Source organism: Drosophila rhopaloa, unplaced genomic scaffold (assembly GCF_018152115.1).
Source record: "Drosophila rhopaloa isolate 14029-0021.01 unplaced genomic scaffold, ASM1815211v1 contig_178, whole genome shotgun sequence".
In the NCBI taxonomy this organism is placed as follows: Eukaryota; Metazoa; Arthropoda; class Insecta; order Diptera; family Drosophilidae; genus Drosophila; species Drosophila rhopaloa.
The window spans coordinates 1,419,563-1,439,443 of NW_025335059.1; the positions used below are offsets into that span (position 1 = coordinate 1,419,563).

The 19,881-nt window shown below is 43.2% G+C and overlaps 2 protein-coding genes across 2 annotated transcripts in view; both read right to left on the reverse strand.

Annotated features, from left to right (window-relative positions):
- The window catches only part of LOC108052249 (neuronal growth regulator 1), a 64,082-nt gene that overhangs the window by 29,804 nt on the left and 14,397 nt on the right, over positions 1–19,881 (reverse strand). The window contains exon 2 of the mRNA XM_017134601.2: positions 16,746–17,386. Within this exon, the coding sequence (XP_016990090.1) occupies positions 16,746–16,947 (202 nt within the window). The 5' untranslated portion in view covers positions 16,948–17,386. The remainder of the gene's footprint in view (positions 1–16,745; positions 17,387–19,881) is intronic.
- LOC108052250 (elongation of very long chain fatty acids protein) lies at positions 7,730–8,874 on the reverse strand. The gene is made up of 2 exons (XM_017134602.2): positions 8,395–8,874; positions 7,730–8,331 (listed from the first exon to the last, which is right to left on the reverse strand). Exons 1-2 carry the CDS (start codon positions 8,791–8,793, stop codon positions 7,900–7,902), a joined length of 831 nt encoding a protein of 276 aa, XP_016990091.1. The 5' UTR covers positions 8,794–8,874; the 3' UTR covers positions 7,730–7,899.

Consider the following 19,881-nt stretch of genomic DNA (forward strand, 5'->3'; position numbering starts at 1 on the left):
CCCCCTCCCTCCATCCACCAAATGGAAAATCTCGGCGCAGTGCTTAGCATCTCAATTCGGTTTTGGCTGGGTGGCTCTGTTGCTATCTGTGGGCCGATAATAAAAATACCACTGCCAAGGTCCCAGGGGTGTGACAACTTCCAGCTTTGATTTTTCCTTGTTTTGCTGCCTTTCCCTCGTCCATTATTTCCCCTCTAAGACACGAATTTCTTATCAGCAGTCGCAACTGCCGCCCCCACAAGTGTGCAATGCTAAATTATGTCAATAAGTAAATGAATTTCGGCTATATTCAGATTTTAATATCAACTGTGGAAGGAAAAATCTTTTAGGATTCTCATTTTCCGCCGCCTCTTCACTTATTCATACAGCTAAAAAATGTTCTTGCACACACATGTGGGTTGTTTATTTGTCGTTTTGATGGCGACATCTCAAAAAGGCGTACATATGTGGCCTGCCACGCCCACCACTTTGTACTTGATTTTAACAAAACTGTCTGTTTAAAGGAGACAAAGTGAAATTGTCTCCTTGGGGGGAGGCCAAAAATGAAGAAAAAACCCGAAATGTGTTCTTCCTGGGAAATGTATTTAATATGCAAATCCTGTGTGTCCTTTGAGATGATTATGGCGCACATTATGTCCCAAAAAAAGCACACGTAGAAGTGGAAGTCACTTTTATCGATTTCTAAAAACGCTTTCCACCCGCCACCACTGACAAATTGAAGACTAATTTAAGCGAAATTAAAGAACCTTTCAGCCCGTTCGAAATTTGAACACGAGCGAATTGAGCTGAAAATTAATATAGATGGGAAATGGAGTTTGGTTTTTTTTTCTCTGGCGGATTTGTTTTGTGAGTGCCGCGCGGAACTTTTCCAATTTGTGGACCGAAAAAGGATAGATAAACAGAGACGCAGACACGGACATTAACTCTAACTCGAGCCCAGACATGGGAAAACACTGGCAATGCACCTGGTCAGACATCCGAACACCCACCATTCTCCATTGACCTCTGCGGCCTGGCGGATAGCCGGAAAAAACTAATCGAACTGAAATACTCCAAATGTTTGCCTGATTTCTCGAGAGTACGCGCTGCTTGAAATTGCAATCATTGAACAGAATTATCCTTCGCTTCTCTTTGCTATGTTATTTTTCTGCCATCCTCCGATCCGGAAACTTCAACCAACTAGTTGGGGCAAAAAATAAAAGAAAAGGCTTCACTATCCACGATAAATTAGCTCTTTAGAGTCGCCACGGACCGGGTGGTTAGTCTTTGCTTTGATAGCATTTAATTCGATTTAACACAACTACGGTTGTTGCGGTGAAAAAATAATTATTTGCCCTGAAGCTGGATATTTTAATTCCGAGCAAAAAGTTCCATGATGACATTTGGCACATCTTTATATACATTTTTTTAAGACCAGGCATTTAATTAAAATACAAACAGCGATTTTCTCACAATTATCCCTTTTTTCTCGACTCCTTCTTTCGGTCAGATTTTTGCGCATCTTTCGTTTTGCGCCCTGATAATCTCCATCTAAATGATGGAAAAAAATTATGCTCAAGCCGGAAAAATGGTGGGACGTTTTTTCTCAATTTCCCAGTTTCTCTCTAATTAAATGTGTGGCATTAGGTGGCGCATTTTGGCACCGAGCCCAGCTTCTGGTCACAGATTTGTGGCCAGCGATAAGACCAACATGACCATGTTCCCGCCGAACAGATGATGTCAATAGAATTAGGAGTGGGGTATAGGGTATAGGGTCAGAATGATGGTGGTTGGCCAAAGCTTTCAGCTGCCAATTTACGCCGCCATTATTGAGGTTTTTTCATACATTTCGGAGACCACTTCCGGCGACTGCAGCATCTTGTCTTGCGCTCGTTCTTCCTTTTCCGGTCCTTCTTCATTTAATTTTTTATTTACTTCTCCTCTTTTTTCTTTTTTTTTCCCTGCTGCTATGTTTGTTTTGGCCTGGCTCGCCAAAAAAATAATTCTGCACGCTGCCGTTGTACCGTCATTACATCCGCTCTTTTTCCTCAGCGTTCCAGAGTCGTAAAGTAAATTTTTTAATTAGAGTCACGAGTAAAACAAACCAATTAGTGAAGCTGTCAGAGCAATCCTTTCGCCGCTCTTCTTGGCCGACCGTGTTGTATTTTTAATTTCTTGGCCGTGTTTTGGCCGCAATTTACGCGTGCTGCCGCGTTGGTGGCGTGTGAATTATTGAAAGAGTAAATTATGTGAAAAGGGCAAATTAAAGAGGTTCGGTCGCGGCACTTCCCATGATTTTTACGACTATGACCCGGTGCGCCCCAAATGATTTCGGGTCTTTTTCTTCGCCCCCATTTTGGGCGCATCAAGTGTCCGAGTTCGAGTTCGAGTTTGAGTCGGCGGGCCTCTCAAGACCCAAAATGTAGTTTTAATTAAATAGCACAATTGCCACTGCCGTCGGGCACCTTTCATCCTTCGAGGAAAACTTCTTGGTTGCCGTTGTTGTTCGGCTCGGTTTGGCTGTGTTTTAGTTTTAGTTTTTGGTTTCGGTTTTGGTTTATATTCGTGGCTACGTGAGCTGCATGACCGATGAATGGCCGGGGGTACAGGCAAATAAACAGAGAAGTGTGCATGACCCATGGAGCGGAGCGAAATGAAACGAAAAGTGCGACGGACTGGGGTGCAGAAAGTTTTGAACTTGGCCCCCCGTCGCTGCCACGGCTAGCAATAATACAAAAAGCAAAAAATAAGCATGGAAAACAAAACAAAACAAAAAAGGAGGAGAAAAACCGAGGAGAAAACTAAGTTATTAGCACCAACTGGGCTCTGGCGATGGGCGTTCTGGTTGCTGTGGGCGTGGTCGCTGCACTTGTACTTTATGTTTACTGCATTCTGTGTGCGAACGTGCGGCAACAATTTTTGGGCTACCATCCTTGCCATTGTCGTCATCCTGGCTTCCAATTCACGCTCTGTTGACAGTGTCAGTGGGGATGGTAAAAATTTCAATGCGATTTTTATATAAGTGGTTCCAAACAACTGTTCTCCCCTTGCTTGGTATTCTCAATGTTTCCAATAATAGAGCATTTAATATACTCAAAAACAAGAATAAATACCCTTTTGGTATTAAAGACAAGCTCTATATACGAACGACCATATTTAATTTAAACAATAAAACTAGTAAAGAGACTTCGAGCCACAGAACAAGTTTTAAAACAACAATATATTTAAAATAATTTTAATATTTTTGAAATAATAGTTCATCTCTAACATGTTATAGATATAGGGACATTTCTGAATTTGTTTTCCTTGCAGCTTCACCTCCTTCCGCATGCGTAAATTCTATTATTGTTGCACTTTGTGGCAAAATATATTTGCGGCTGGTGGTATTAGCATTTTATTTCATTTGAACAAATGTTCTTTCGTATTTATTTTGGACAAGTTTACCCAATTGTGTATCTGTTTGTCCACAACTCGTTACGGGCAATTTCCAATGTTAGTCCCAGCCATTGGCATGGGATCCTTGGATATTGCCTTTGTTGGCGCCTTTGTAAACAGACTCGACTTGGCTGCCCGATGAGGTGAGAGTTGGGGCTGGGTGTCTGGGCATTTTGGCAGGGCCGTGTCTTGGCACGCCAGTACCTGTTCATACACACCCCCTGTGACTTGGCCGGGCCTAATAAAAATAAATAGCCATATAAAAGCGAAGCGAAATTCATGGCAACGCCTGGCGATACAATAAAGCATATTATTTCAACATTTATTTCCCCGCTGCCATCTTGGCAGCCATTTGGCAGTGTTAAAGTGTTTTCCCACTCGGAATGTTGGCACCACTCCGCCGGCTAATGAGTGCAAGAGCTACGTGATTTACTCGGATCCCAGTCACTCAGGATGCATCTCAAAGGGCGTTTGTTTCCAGCTCATTAGAGTTCCGCTGCCTGCGAGTCCCCATTACCTCCTTCAGATAATTCCTCACTGGGGAGAGTGACTCTTTGCAACACAAATGCTTACTTTTGCCTGATACTGCTCAAGTGCTGGGCAAAGTCCTTGTCGGTTATTTACTCTGCAGGAGCACTTTACTCGAGTCGAATGCATCCGGCTGTGATGAATCGAAATGTATTGATTTATGGCTGCAACTGAGCGAGTGGCTGGCAAGTCCAAGGTGGAGATACCGGCGGAAAGTTTGTCCTGGAGCCTGGATCCTGCGACTGTGGCCAGCCGAAAGTTCAATCAAGTAAACTGGCTGTGGCTGGAGTTCGGTCATTGATAAGTCATAAGTTGCCGCCCGTCGCACAAGTGCGCCCAAGTTGCGTCACAAAGTTTGTCAAAGTCAAACACAAAGTTTCCCGCTGGCCGGCAAATGTCAATGGCTTAGATTTTAGCAGTGCATTAGTTGCCAGTGCATTATTAATGACCAGCTGCGCATTGATTTTTACACTTGCTCGTTTGACAGCTCCATTTTTCCCTTTGTTCTTCTTCGTTTATCGCTCCATCAATATTAATTAAGGTAAATGAAAGGATGAGCACGAACAGGCTTTTCGGTGTGGAATCGAACAACATATCCACTTAGAAAAATGTCAATAAGTTTTCGTTTGCCATAAGTAAATAGTTAATATTTAATGGCACTTTTGTACGTATTTTTCAAAGTTGTTTCTGTAATCTTTTGAATCTTCTTCAAGACAACAAAGCCATAAGAATTTTAGTTGTCTTGCTAATAAAGAAAAAGCATTTCGAACATTTTCTTTAATAAATGTCTTTCTTTATTTTTCCACCACATTTATTAATATTTTTACTATTAAACCCATCTTATAAAAACCTTTAATGCAAAAATTGGAATTTTTAAAGTTTTAGAACATATATAGCAATTTCATTATTTATTAGTTTTCAAATGTTATATCCCTTGTATTTTCTGAGTGCTTCCAGCCATTCGCCCGCCTCTTTGTTAACCCAGATATTGATAACTTTTAACATTAACTGTGCCGCGTGACCCCGTGACCTGTTGCATGTTCGTCCGTGCAGTTAATTACTTTGATTTATTTGAGAGTTATACACATGCGTGGTTCGCCTGTCACATATTTCAAATCGCGCTTAATTACAGCGCCGTGTACTTACAAATTAACGAAATTGCCGGCCCTCAGATAAGCCCACCCACTCGGCGTTAAATTTATTACAAATTTCAACTTAGTTGCCACCGAGCAATTCACCTGCCACTCGAGACTGAGCCAGTGGATTTATTGTTTTGTTAGACCAAAAATTACGGCGATAAAAACCTACAAAGTGCTTAAGTGCGACATTCGCCAAGTATACGGCGAAAAGCAGACATGGGACGAAACTGGCATCGATAAAAATCGATAAGCATCGGCAATAAATTGCCAACCAGAATTCAAATAAAACCAAATGCCGGCTAATCTCCATTAGGCAAATACGTTGAGCTTACCAAAATGTTGTGACCCATTTTGGGACCAACTCTGGTTATTGTTGCTGTTATCTGGAGGAGTTGGGGGGTTGGATGTGGAGTGTGCGGGGTGAAAAGGTCACTCTAAGTGCTTTTCATTGAGCAGTGAACTGCGAACGGAAACGGGCATAAACTTAATGGAATTTAGATTTCTTCATTACAGCAACAGGTGAAAGGAGCATCAAAACGTGGCCTTTTAGCCCGAGTTGATTACCTGCTCACATGAAAGAGATTCCAGATTTGGGTCGCTTAATATTTGGGTTCATTTTCATGGGATTATAAAGAGCTTTTGGCCCCGGGGCTAAATGTTCGAGCACAACATCAATGGCAAATTGATTTGCTCTTGATAATTCGAAAAGGTAAACAGGATTAGCCTACATTTGTGGATAATTGCCCGGGGGCCAAGGCTATGTTGACCTCCTCCCTCAATCTCTTGGGGAAGCATATAGCACACATATAGCAAGTTGTTTGACCCGCGGGGAATTGATTGGAATGCACTGGAGCACGTGTCGTAAAAGTGCGCAGGCACTGTACAACATGAATAAATGGGAACGTATGCGTCCGTGCTTATTATTTACATTCGGCTACGACATTGTCGCAGGATTTCGATGGCCAACAGTGTGAGTGGTCGTGGCCCAGTCGATATGCTCGCATGTATATTGTACATGGGCACACAATCAAGGAGTTTCGTCCTTTGGTCCCGGCCAAGTTTTATGCTGAGTAATGGCCGGCCATAGCCATCGCAATGCTGCTGCGAGTGGCCGTAAAGAATCGCATTCGCAATCGTACTCGCACTCGTAGTTTACATAACGGTTTTACGGCCAGCACTTAAATGCCATACGAGTCATAAATGGAGGGGAGATATCAAGCATACGCCATGTTCGCCATGCTCGGTAACCAATCCTTTTGGCCCGATTGATATCCCTGCAGTAGCTGCTGCGAGTTCATTGAACCTTTTTTGGCAATGATCGCTGACGCTGCCACTGCTGCCACTAGTACTGATGTTAATGATGATGCTTGCTGGATGCCACATTGTAGTCCCTACATATATGAACCCGGACATATGCAAGTTCCGGGCAGAACATGAACAACATCCGCCGAACAGCTTCCGTCTCGAATGTTTACGCTCGGCTTCAGTCGCAGAAGTTCGTTATTAGAAAAGTTTTAATGTGCCTCCCAAACGCACAACAACACAGAAAACACTACAAAAAAAATCTTGCCTTAAGTTGCAGGGGACAACTAACTTCGAATGGAGCTTAAGAATTTATGGCTTTAAGCTTAGGAATTTACTTGTAACTAATTTATGGGACAAATTAAAATTAGAGCTATCTGGCTTATTTTCTTTAAATTTGAGAATAACAAAAAAAATAGTTTTTACTTATTCATTTTTAATAGAATTAAATGTAATCTTGTTAAGAACGGCACAATTCTGATTTATTTTTTGTAGTGCCAACATGGATATACTTTTGGCATTATTTGGCCTGAAGTTGGACAGATTTCACCGCTCAGCCACAAATATGAGCCTGACAAACGACTGGCAATGATCTGCTGTTGGCACTTAATAAGCTCCATTTGAGCCAGCCGCAAAAGTGAGGCGACCTTCGGTTTGTTGGCTTTTAATTTGCCATCGAATGCTCTCGCCCGAGTGAGCAGGAAAGTTTGATGCTGCCTGGGAGACGTCATCATCATCGGACTGGGCCGAAATTTACATAACTGAAAAAATATTGTGCGGGCGGGCCTAAACGAGGCACAAACGCTGCCCTGCGGCTTTCCACTGGCTGCCCTGCTTACAAGCATTTTTAAAGCGGTTTCCCTCATATTTTTCCCCTGGCTTTTTGGAAGCGAAAACAGATGTAAAACTTCTGCCAAAGAAAAAATGCCAGGGCAAAAAAAAAAAAGTAAAACAAAAATATGAATAAGCCGTGCATAAGGCAGCCTTCTAGGCAAATGTGTTTAACATGGGGTAGCTGAGTTTTTCCACTCTTTGGCTCTTTGGTCGGGGACAGAAAAAATAACATTGGCCAGAAAGTTAAAAGGTGGCCCTGGGCCACATACGACACATGGCCGGAACATAAACGTGGCCCTGGGCCCACGTGGCGGCCATAACCGGTGCCGACTTCATCGATATTTCATTTAACCCTTTAATAAAAGATATGGCAGGCGAACTTACTTCATAACTTGTCGCTGCCTTTCGATTTTCCCAGGCGGCCAAAAAGTTTCTGGGGAAGTTTAGAGAGCCTCCAAATTTAGCCGCTGGCAAATTAAAATTGATTACCAAAGCAAGACAATTGAACGATATTTTTTGGTGGCAATGTAGTGGAGGGGTTGGGACTCAATCCGAATGTTTATTTATACCAGGCAGTTTGGTTTCGATTGGGGCCTATTTGCATAAGCGACCGACCAACTTATTATACAATTTAATATGGAAATGGCGAAGCGTGAACTTGAACCTTATGTTCTATCGCAGCTCAGCTGGTTTTCAGCTTGGTCTCCAACGATTTTCGCTGCTTGCGCACATAGGCCTTGTAATAGAAATCGAAGAACATGGAGAACATGAAGATGTTCTGGATGAAGCCGATGAAGGCAATGAAAACGGGGAACTGGCAGGGATTCCGGACGATTACCAGCAGGAAATGAAAGGTGAGGTAGCCGAATTGCAGCAGCTGCAGTTGCGTAATCCGCTGCTTCCACCACAGCAGGTTCTTCACGGCGCCCAAGGAAGCGGCAAAGTAGTAGGCATACATTACAGTGTGCACCAGAAGATTGATAACGCCGAGCATCGTACAGTGGGACCCGCCTAGGAAGGTCATGAAGATGGACACCCCGAAGACCATGCCGCCGTGGTGATAAACATGCAGGAAGCTCACCTGCGAATTCTTCTTGCGCAGCACTATGAAAACCTGGGGGAGTACGTTGAACGTTGAGATGAAAGACCAATTTATATATCGACACCGCCAACTAACCGTATCAAGTAGATCCAGGTACTTGAGCATATAGTAGGCATAAGATGCGTATAGCGTCCTCATCATTGCCGGCGAGGTGTCTATGTGATCCACTGGCTGGCAGGTCCAACTGTATCCCGGTTGCAGATAGGTGTTGGTCAGGCCAATGAAGAATATGGTCGCATTGGCCAGCACCTGCACCACATTGTACACCTGCATCACCCGCTTCAGCTCGAAGGGAGCACGGTGCTCCATCCACCGTGGTCCATAGTGGAGCACAAAGGCCACGTACAGAGCCACGATGGCCAGCACGATCCATAGGTTGCCCAGGAGCGGTAGATGCGCCACCCGGGGATCCCCGTGCTCGGCGTACAGATCCCGCACCAGGCAGTACAAGTGCGCCACCATGTTGTGCCTCATCCTGATCTCGATTCTGGATTACTCCTTGCCGAAATTCCGGAAAGCGATTTGCAACCCACGAAGGTCTTCAGTCTTCTGAACGTAATCGCTCGAATCGCTGCCATTCCGGCTTGGGCTGGCTATGTTAATGACCGATAAATGAGAAGCACCACGCACGCCGCATTAACCCGAGTCAGGCGTTGCACTGCCGGAGAGATTCGCGTTCATTGTCGCCGGTTTACAAACTTCGAACAGCTTAAGTTTAACGCTCAAAGAACACTGAGGAAAATCAGTGGTTCTGAAACTATTTTAATGAAAAATTACTGGGCAGAAGGGAATATTGAATATTTTAACAATAGCACTGGCTAATTACTTACATACCTAAAGGAATATATTGATCATTCGAATCTCCAAGCATGAATGCACAAATTTAAGAATATCTGCACTCAAAAAACATTGACTAAATTAAGCAACATTTTTTTTTTCTTTATCTCTATGAACTGCTGCCTGTCGGGGGTAAACAGGGTTTAGCTATTACTTGACAATGTATGAGAATTTATGGGCTATAACCAGCCGGTACGGAAACTTTTCTGAGTGGAAAAAAATGATGTTCCATCTGTGGCCAATGCGGGCGGTGGGTGGTGACATCAATTTGGGTTACTCAACGTTAATCGTTTGGCTCGCAGCTTGCGGCTGCGAGATATATGCAACTAACCCAGTTTACAAAGCATGCCAATAAATTTGCAGCATAACTGCCAATATAAGCGCAACTGTTTTGAAATTAAGCCAAAAGAGAGAGAAAGAGGAAAAAAGGGCGGAAACGTCAGCTGCAGCATCTAGTATCCGGCATCCAGAATGCAGCACATAGCACCCAGCACCCAGCACCCAGAACTCAGCATCCAACATCCAACATCCAGTGACCCACTGAGCGACTCCGCCATGCTTGATAAATTCGCCAAGTCTGTACAATGGCTGTAAATAGCCGCGGGCATCGGACAAATGGCTCTTAAAAACAACAGCAGGAGCGGCTGGAGGGGAAAGGTTGCTGGTAGGAAAGCCAACTCAGCGAAATAGGCAAAAGTGTTTTACGACCTGGCTTCAAGCGAAAACTGAGCGACCTGATGCAAAGGAGCGGACTGCAGGTGGCCTATCAAACTGAAGCGCAGGTTGCAATTTGTTTGCGCAACGTGCAAACTTGGCTAGCATTTTGTGGTCGAAAGTTTGCACTTTGCAGGCGGGGCTAACAGGCTACATTTTATTTCGATAAGTAAATGTGGCAATTTATTGGGCAGAATCAATCAAGGATCTGTTCGTAAAGTTCGCCTTATTGGCCATTAAACAACGGCAGGTGGACTAAGTCAGGCGAGGCCATTTCACTTACTTTCACTCGTGTCCTTAAGCCGCAATTGATGTGTGTGTGCCATGCATGTCCTTGGAGTTCCTGCGGTGACCTTGTTGTGCGGCAGACATTGAGCCAGCCAACGCCAAAACAATCATTTGCATTTCGCCTCCCCACGGACAATGTAATGGACGTCAGCTCATTTGCACAAATAAGCCATAACCGTCGCACGTGGCTCCCCCGCCGATTGGTGGCCATTTTCGGAACTTCGGGACTTCACGCAGGACCAAGAACTGAAATGTCCGTCCAAGGAGCCAGTGCTGTTGCAATAACGGTAATGGCCGCGGTAACGACAACAGCAAACAACAGAAATAATAATGATAATCATTTTGCGCGCACCGGAAGTATGCAAATATACGACACGAAGGACCCAAGGCGAAAGATGCGGATGTGCGGATACACGGCTGTTTGGATTTACCCGGCCAAAGGAAAGGAATGAAACTGATGCAAAAACAAAAGCAAAAACCCTGGCCTTAACAGGTCGCCCTGAAAATTAAAAGTCCGCCACGAATGAAGCGTTAATGACGACGAGTAAGTAAACAGTTTTCGGGGCGACAGCATAAATATGAAAATGAGTCTTCGCCACGCCCCCTTATGTCTCTGCTTAATATTATATATAGCTTTCTGTGTCGTTGGCCATGGCATGAAATGAAAATAATAATCTCTTTGGCCAGGAAATGAAGGGAAATTCAACAGGAAACTTTTGTGACGTGCCGCAAACAGTCCGTGCAAACACACTCGTCGACTGGAAGTGTGTGTTTGTATTTAAATTGAAAGGTCCAACACAAACACAGGCCGACCAACACTCATGCAGGTGTTAAACTGCGCCGCGTCTCTTTGTGCGAGTTGCCAATGCAAATTACAGTCATTTGGCCTGATATTTTTTCACCCCGACTTCCTCGGGAATTTTATTTAAAAATGTTGAAAAATATATATGTTTTCGGCGGATGCGAAAATGCTCGCTTATTTTTTCCGCCAGTTGCTGTGCCCAGTGTCAATGGCATTGTTGCTTGGCACGCACTAGCACTGAAAAAAAAACTATATGAATGTTTGATGAAAAAACACGTTTAAAAATATATATTTAAAAGTTCCCAACGATAATATGTATTTTTAATAGCAAAGACACGTAGAGCGCTGGTGCACTTTTTTCTTGAAATAATAAATTTAAGAATATCTTCTTTAAAAAGTACTATTTCAGCTTTTTTTAATCAATTTATTTAAAGAAGACAAAATGTTAACTAAAATTTTTAAATAGTAAACTAATTTTAGAGTGACTAAATTGTTTTATCAAAGTGGTTAAGCCTATAAATAATTTTAAAAAATGTGAAAAAAAAATCAAAACATTTTAATAATTAATTGTTAATCGTTTTTTTTTCTTCCTGTGCACCCTCCAGTGGCTCACCTGTTTTGATCGCCGCGAACTCTCCACAGGAATAGCAATAAAACTTTATGCGCACCCATTATGCGCCCCACCGCCCAAAACATTGCACCTCCGAGGACTGTCATTAGTATAGAGTGCATAATTTTCGGGAGAGCCGACAATCTGTGCATGGGAGGCCGTAATTATCGCCCTTCAAATGTATGGGCGATAATGGCTTGATTTCCAGCTCGGCAAAAGAAGGTAAATGGGTATTAATTATTATGATTATGGCCGGACCGAAGACACTCCCTATCGGCGTGGGGATTGCCGTCGCCATGGCACATGGCACATGGAACATGGGGCATTCTTGGAAGCTCACTCCGACTCCTCCTTCTATTTGGCAGCGACTCGTTCAAGCGGAATTTGGCAAATGCCGAAAACTTCAAGGGTATTATATAAATGTTGGCCCTGGCCATGTCTTCTAAGCATATTTTGAATGCCAAGCAAATCCACAACGTGCCGCTCCACTCCACATTTGCCCCATGCTTTAGCCATGAAAGTCACTTCCAAAGTTCAAGTCAATGTCGCAAAATGTTAACGGCGCGTTAATAATGCGATTAGTGGATGCTACAGACCCATTCCGATCCACCGACCCAGCTACCAGCTCCTTGGCACCCCCAACTTCCTATTTGAACCCAAAACCAGCATGTATCCCCTCTGGAGGACGGAAAACACATTTGAATGCGACCGCCCATCTGAAGGAACATGGCAAAATTGGCTTTAATTGGTGAAATGCGGGAGGAGGAGGGAGCTTCGGGGCCACAGAACATGAGTGCGGTACCGCCCCCAGTACTTCCCGCTCTGGTGCTAATTAATAAATTTCTTGGGGATTTCTCGCTGCGTCTTTTTCGGGTTGGCTGCCATAATTATCGCATGGCAATCGCCCAGGGGACACAGCGTGCAAATGTCTATGCTAATACTCGAATATATATATATATATATATATATATTTATAAAGCTTAGAGCTCCTATATGATCCTGCTCGTAAGCATGGCGAAATCCCCGTTAAGTGAAGCCTTCAATTACATTCGTCGGTGTGGCACTGTCGGCGTCAATCCCCTGGTAATAGGATATTTTCAATTTCCATTTGCCCGCTCGTATATTTTGCAGTTTCGTATTTGTTTTAAGTTATGCGCCTCAGGCTCTCCAGGGGAATCGTTCATTTTTTTCTTCCCATTCCATTTGAACGTATTTCATTGATACGCTGGCTTCAGAGGAGCGGTGAAAACATGACAGGCTACATTCGTATATATATTATATGCATGGAGGCATGTACATCTGGCAGAGGGCCTAGCTGGAATATTGTCAACCCGGCGAGTAGAGCTGGCACGGGTCGTCCTGGTCACGTAATTGAGCCCTACACCACGGGGGCCGGCGAATTGAGCCGGGCCGCTTTCTGGGCAATAGAAAATGAATTGTATGCACGGAAATATGACAAACAATCAAGCAGAATTCGGAAAAAACCGCAACACAAACCAACAATAGCGCCAGCTGAGCCAGAGATTTGTTTCCCCAGTTGCCGGAGGGATGGGTATGGATGGAGCACGGCACTACGAGTTAATGGAAACGAAGGCTCGGTCGGCGAGAGGCTGGAAAAATCCTGGACGCCTGGCGCAAACGACAACGACTACAGCGACGCCGTCTGATGGAAATTTATTGCTGGTAACATACCCAAAGGGATTCGCAAATATAATACTACAGTCAGAGCAGTAGTAACAATCCACTGAGAAAATAGTTTAAAAATACCATTCAAGATTTATAGTAAGTACCGTCAAAGAAAAATATGATCAACATAGATTTCACATCTTTTTTGAAGCTAAGCATACAATTTAAAAAATTATCAGAATTGATTTTAAAATGGATACAACAAAATATTGATGGAATATAACAAATATGAAGTGTTATTTAAATCTCATCAATAGTTTAGAAACTTATGTTTTATTTATTACAAAATATTTCTTTATGCGATGACGGAAAGCTTTTCCAGATTTCCCTTATATATTTCGAACAATGAATTTTTTGCAGTGCTGGATGAGTAAATGGAGGCGAGGACTGCATACAAACACGTTCTCCATGTTAGGCCGTTTGCCAGCCCCAATCTCGATCCCCCCAGCTTCGACCCGCCACCGCTGTGCTAACATCGCTCAGAGTATGCGGAATAGAGCCAGCGAATTGGCGGGCGGGAAAACTAACCCCATGAACAATTTCCCAAAAGCATCTGCAAAAACATACAAAATGCGGTTTTAGCCGCTGAGAGGAAATCTGTAAAGGGAGCGGCGGTGGTGGTGGGGGCGTAAAAATCTGTTGAAAAAATATATGACAGCCAGAACATGTTGCCAACTTTCCCCTTTCCCTTTCCCTACCACATCCCTCTTCCCACGGCCTTGCCACCCAATCGCCAACAAGCAAAGCTGCTGTGCTGAGCCAAAAGTGAGCTGCAAGCACGCACTATGCATATTTTGTTATGAAAATTTAAGTGAAATCACTAAAAATGCCAAACAAAACAGCAAGATATGCAAAAATGCAGCGTTAGTGGGAGTGGCGTTAGTCGGTGGGCGGAAAAGCCCTCGAGGCGGAAAACAGCTGTTGTTTGTGTTTGCTGCTGTCTGCTGATGATGCTCGGCTGTCGCTTCTGCTGCTCCCGCAGTCTTATGAAAAATTGTTGTCAGTTTATAAAATGGTAGCTGGATGTGAGCCACTGCGCATCCTTCAAGTGCATCACGTGCACCAGATTCTCAAACAGGCAACTGATGCCAGAAAATCGAGGCGGACACGAGGGTAGCTGGCTCACGAAAATGGGTCAAAGCTGAAAGTTTTGGCCAGCGGGCGGAGGTGGATCGTTGCTCGCTTGCAGTTTATGGCTCGTGTTACTCAATAAACATTTGTCAAGGCGATGCAACCTTCGCACCCATCCGCCCACCTTCGACCACCACCCCACTTCGAATGTCCCGCCAATTTGCTGCTATCAGAGCCAGCAGCATCACATTTTCCTTTTCCTTTCCCTTTTTCGTTTCCTTTGCGAACTCGGCTCCCTTTTCAGTGCGTTCCAATGTCAATTGTTACGTTTTATTGCCTCGTTCTTTGCATTGACTACACGCAAAAAAAGTTTGCAATCTAAAAAAGATTATTGAGTTTACTCCCATAAACTTCTTGTTATTTTATTTTAAGACTATTTAGTTGGATAAGTTATAAATTTAACCTTAGTGGTGACTTAATAGATGTTAATTGAATTAATTAAAATTTGATTACGCATAAAAAAGTGAACATTTTATGCGGAAAATGGTAGTTTAATATTTTTCTTGAGGTGTTGAGGTTTAAAATGTTATGTTCTTTATTTAATTTAAAATTTACAAAACTTATAATTTTTCAAGCCAACAAAATATATTATAGCCTTTCAAGCTAAAATTTTCAATCAGAGATAAATACAGAATATAATTTTATAATTAAACATATATTTTTTTGCCTGTATAAACTCATACATAAGGACTGGGCTAACGCTAAAGGTAACTGGCGCACGAAGAAATTTATGATCAGTGACAAAAGCACATTCTCACCTTTGATATAGCTTTACTGCCTTTGCCCCTTTTTCCACTCTATATTGCAGATGTTGCTGGGATAAGAACAGGTCTGTCTTTGGTTTGTTCTGTTTTATTGTGCCCGCCCTTTTGTAGCTCTGCGTGTGTGGGTGTGGGTGTTGTGTGTAGCCCACTCTTTTTCAAAAACCCACTCTAAGCCCCGCCCACCTTGGAAAAGTCCGAAACCCGGGAGCTCACGGTACCACGCATCGATGGCTCTTTTATGCGCTCCGCAGTTTTTCGTTTATTTTTCACATTTTTTTTGCGGCCCTCAGCCCCGTTTTTTGCACAGTGTTTGCCTTCGGATTTTTGCGATAATGGAGACAAATGTTGTGCTCTTAAATTTATCGATTGGTTGGCAAAAGTTACCAAAGGAAAATATAGCCCTGGATGGCGAATTTGTTTTTATGGGTGCGCTCGTTCGGCTGCCCCTTCGTTCGTTGCGTATACGCCCCGTGCTCGCCATTTCGTTTAGCTTTAAAGTTCGGCTGGTGGCGCACCTGAGTTTTCAATTTATATCATGTTTTTCATGGCCTAATAGAAGAAAAGCAAAGTGGCAGACAATAGACTTGGAGTCCCAGATAAACTTCCGCCGAGATAAGCCAACTATTTGTGCAGAATTTTCGTCTGTTTACCCCAGTTCCACTTTTTTCCTGATTTTTCTTTTTGTGTGGCAGAAGAAACTTTGCAATTGAAAGTTCGGCGTTTAAATTTAGAGAGAAATTCTGCTTAAGTATCAGCGGCCATAACGAGTTATTAACTGTAGTTTGGGGCTTGCCAAGCGGCTTAGTGGGCGGCAAAACATGCTCCTGGCTTCACGCAGTGTCTCAGCTGACCACTCCACAAATGACCTCGGTCTCGGTAAGCTTTTACTCTATTTTTTCGCGCTTCTCGCCAGCGGCTTCAGCATTAAACACCACAACGTGCTCGAGGACCCCGGCGCCTGGATTTATGCAGCGTTACATTGGCATTAAAATAGCAAAAGGGGATTACGAGGGAAGTGAGAGACTACTCTCGTATTTTATTATATTTTTTACATTATTTTTTTGTTCCCGCCAGCACTTTTTGCCCCGACTATTATTGCCCCACGCTCGCTCTCTCTATTATGTAAAAACATAAATGCAACTTGCGTTGAGTGCTGTACGAAATAAAAAGCGATAACTGCGAAGCGATGTAGAAATAAATACACAGGAAACAATACTTTATAAAATAAATGAATGCGGTTACATGGCGTAACGTCCCAAAAATATACCTAATGAAACTCAAAACCACATAAAATCAATGTTAAGTAAATAGCTGATTTTAAAATTTTTAAATTTGTTTATGTAGAATCAAATGTTTAAGAAAAAGTATGACAATGATATTTGATAAGAAAATACATGGCTCGGAACATTTGGTTTGGTCCTTGATCACATTTTTCTGACAGTGTATTCGAAAAGCTGCACAAACCCCAGTCGCAGTTGCCTCACCCTACTGGGCTATTGTTCGAGCTGTAGCTCGACTGAATCAGATGTGACTCGAGGCAAGGGAACCTGGCTATATCGTAGGACTCGGAATTGCGGGGCGGCGAATCACTTACCTCGATTTGAAATGGCGGCCTCGACGGCGAACCCGCCGCTTCCGGCGTGCGCGTGCAGCAGCCATCCGAGGCTAATTACAATCAGAATGGGGCAATTCATTTTGAGCGGAGCGCGGTTGCGTCGCTGGCTGCTTTTCCTAATGCCGGGGGCGGAGGGCGGGGCCAAGGCGCCTGTACGTATGCTACGCGAAATTATTTTCATTGTTCCGCGCTCGGCGCGTATGATGTGGAGCTACTGAGTTCCGGAGTTCTTCTCCTTTTTTTTAGCTTTGTTATTAAATTTACTGGAGTTGCAGACTGACTTTTTTTGTTCGCTTTAAGTTTTCATTTGGTTAAGCGTCCACATACTTTGCATAGTCGCTTTGCCGCTTTGTTTAATTTCCAGTTTTCCAGTTTATTTTCGGAGTTTTTTTTTCGCGTGCCACAGCTCTCTAATTAGAAATTGAGCGAGGGACCGCAAGCTCTTATGTATAGCGCACTTTTGTGCGCTTTCCCTTGACAAATTGCGGCTGTGTGATGTGAAATATTTCCTAATTAATTTTTATTGCACAGCTCTTTGTTGTTGTGACGGCCAACTAATTATCATTGTTTGTCTGCCGCTGCCCCCAAATAAATTGTATATGGATTGTTTTCCAGGGAATCTGCAATGGAAATGGGAAATAAAAATAAATTATTATTATATTTCAGTTGCAGCATGACAGATGCAGGGGAAAAAGTTTTCCTACCACAGGCAAAACTAGAAAACGAACTCCTCTTGGCCTTTTGCGATCTTTAAACTAAACTCCGCTTCAACTTTGGGCCACAAGCTCTCAAGTGCAGTGCTCAGGAATGTTTTGGTGCTCAAAGCAAACATTAAAGCATATATCCTGTTCTCGATGTGAGCACTCGCATGCGCTCCATAAGCCCACACACATGCACCAAAACGCGTCTGCAAAACTTCACTGACACGCAAAATTACCCCACAAAGTGCAATTAGCACACAAGTTAAATTATAAAAGTTCCGTTTTTTAACCTTTTTCCCTCAGCCCTTTACCCACACACATGCACACATGGAAATTTCGACAAAAGGGGGAAAATAGAAGAGAATGGAGAATGGCGAGCCGGGTAAACAACACTTCAAGAGCAAAGTCCAAAGCCAAATAACAAATTGTTCCTAGGGCGGCGAAACCCTTTACCATCACCCCACCCCCTTGTGCCATATTTAATGACAAAGTTTTGCATAATTTTATGAGTTTGCTGCGTTATCCTAGCCACACACACACATACACATATATGAGCTTGGGTAAGCCGAAGAAAAATCAGCAAACTGAAAAGTTCAAATTATTTCATTATCGCTTCCGTGCAGAACAAACTATGGCAAAAAAAAGAGAAACATAAAGAAAAAATGTGCTCAAAACCCATAAAAACAAACTGTGGCCCAGCAGCAGGATGTCGTGGTCAGTGGAATGGGTCGCGATGCTCGTGAAAAAATTAAGTTATAAATTTAGATTAACCCCATGCAGCCGATGGCGGCGAGTCACTTTCACTGGGAAGCCGCTTGAAAAGTCCATTAAAAGTCACAGGGCAGCGCGGTCCATAATTATCTATCGTTTTCATTATTACCCTGGGCATCCAGTGGCGCAGTACCAAGTATACGCTACGTGGTGCGCTTATGTGCGGCTCATGTCCTCGAGGAGCAATAAAATATTTCTATCTATCCCGGGCCAAGTCGCTGGCAAAGTAGGTCGCGTAGGTGGCGGAGCTACAAATCTGCGCCGGCCATATAATTACTCAAAAAGATACCTCTCGCCGGGAGATCCCTGGAATGGGATAGCCCAGGATAGCCCGCCTTTTATGCGCGATGATGCCAGCAAAAGGCTTTTATCATGTAGGCGGTAAATAGCCGTAAATAAACAGGACGGCGCATAAAACGGCAACAAAAGCCAGCTCCCAGGTTGCCGCTGTTGTCATCGCCACCAGTGGAAGAGCATTAGCCGGAGAAGAATGGCACTTCCAGAAAAATCCACGCTAAATCCAAGTTCAATCGCCGAAAGCAACCAGAAAATATTACATAAATTTAAATAAATTTTGAATTTAAATTGCCAAATATATTTGAATTATAACTTATAAACCAAATTTAAGGTCTCTTTTATTTTTTTGTACGCAATTTATCTAAACGCCATTTTCTAGATGTGTTCTAAAAACGAATTAATTCAGTCGTGTTAATTGAAATAGATTTAAAAATCTGTTTAGAAATATGCAAATTTGCTCGTACTGTTCCTTTTTTAAACCATTTTATACTCCACTGTGAATTTGCATAAGAAAATAAAAAATCTAAATAATTGGATTGCAAAAAATTAAAAAAAAGGACGTTGTGTAGATAATTTTTTAACTTGATTTATGTGTTAATCACACATTTCTATTTGTAAGATTATTTTTAAAAGGGACACTATTTTGTTTTAGAAATTTGATTGTAAAAGCTTTTCAAAGGACTTGATTTGAGTGTTTTCCCAGTGCAGCTGTTGTTGTTATCCACTGTTGTGGAGGGCCAAGGTTATCGGTTTTATGGGGCTTTGGCCTACAGATTTTTATATGTGAGCCACATGCTGTGCGCTGCTGCCTTTATTTATGACACGGCCAACACAGCATCGCAGGTCGGCTACAAATTTCTGAAGTCCTGCAATTTGATCTCGATGTTTCGGTTGGTCAGAGCAGAGAGGTCTGGCTAAATGTTTTAACATTTTATCGGGCTCTTTGTTCGGCCGCTGCGGTTAGTGCGGTCGCCTGGTAGCCGCCGTAAAAGTTTAATATTCTAATAAAGCGGATTTAATTATTTAAAAACAACATTGCCACGTCCGAACGCCGACGGTTTTTAATTTTTACGCGCTCTGTTTCGCGCCCTGTCGCAACGCAACTTGAGTCGACCTTCGCCTCCTGCTGATGCCTCGACTTTCGTCTAAATTGCACTTTGCGGTACAATTTCCAGCTGCAACTTTGCCAGAGCAAGTCGTAATTAGTTTTTGCTGGTTTGCTGTGAAACTGATTTTCACTTGACGGGCGGCAAAAGGGGTGTATGGTGTAGAGAAACGGAATCCGAGGGAAAAGAAATAGCTGCGTCTTTTGTCAGCCCGGGGTTTTAGCCGCCCCGACCCGCCCT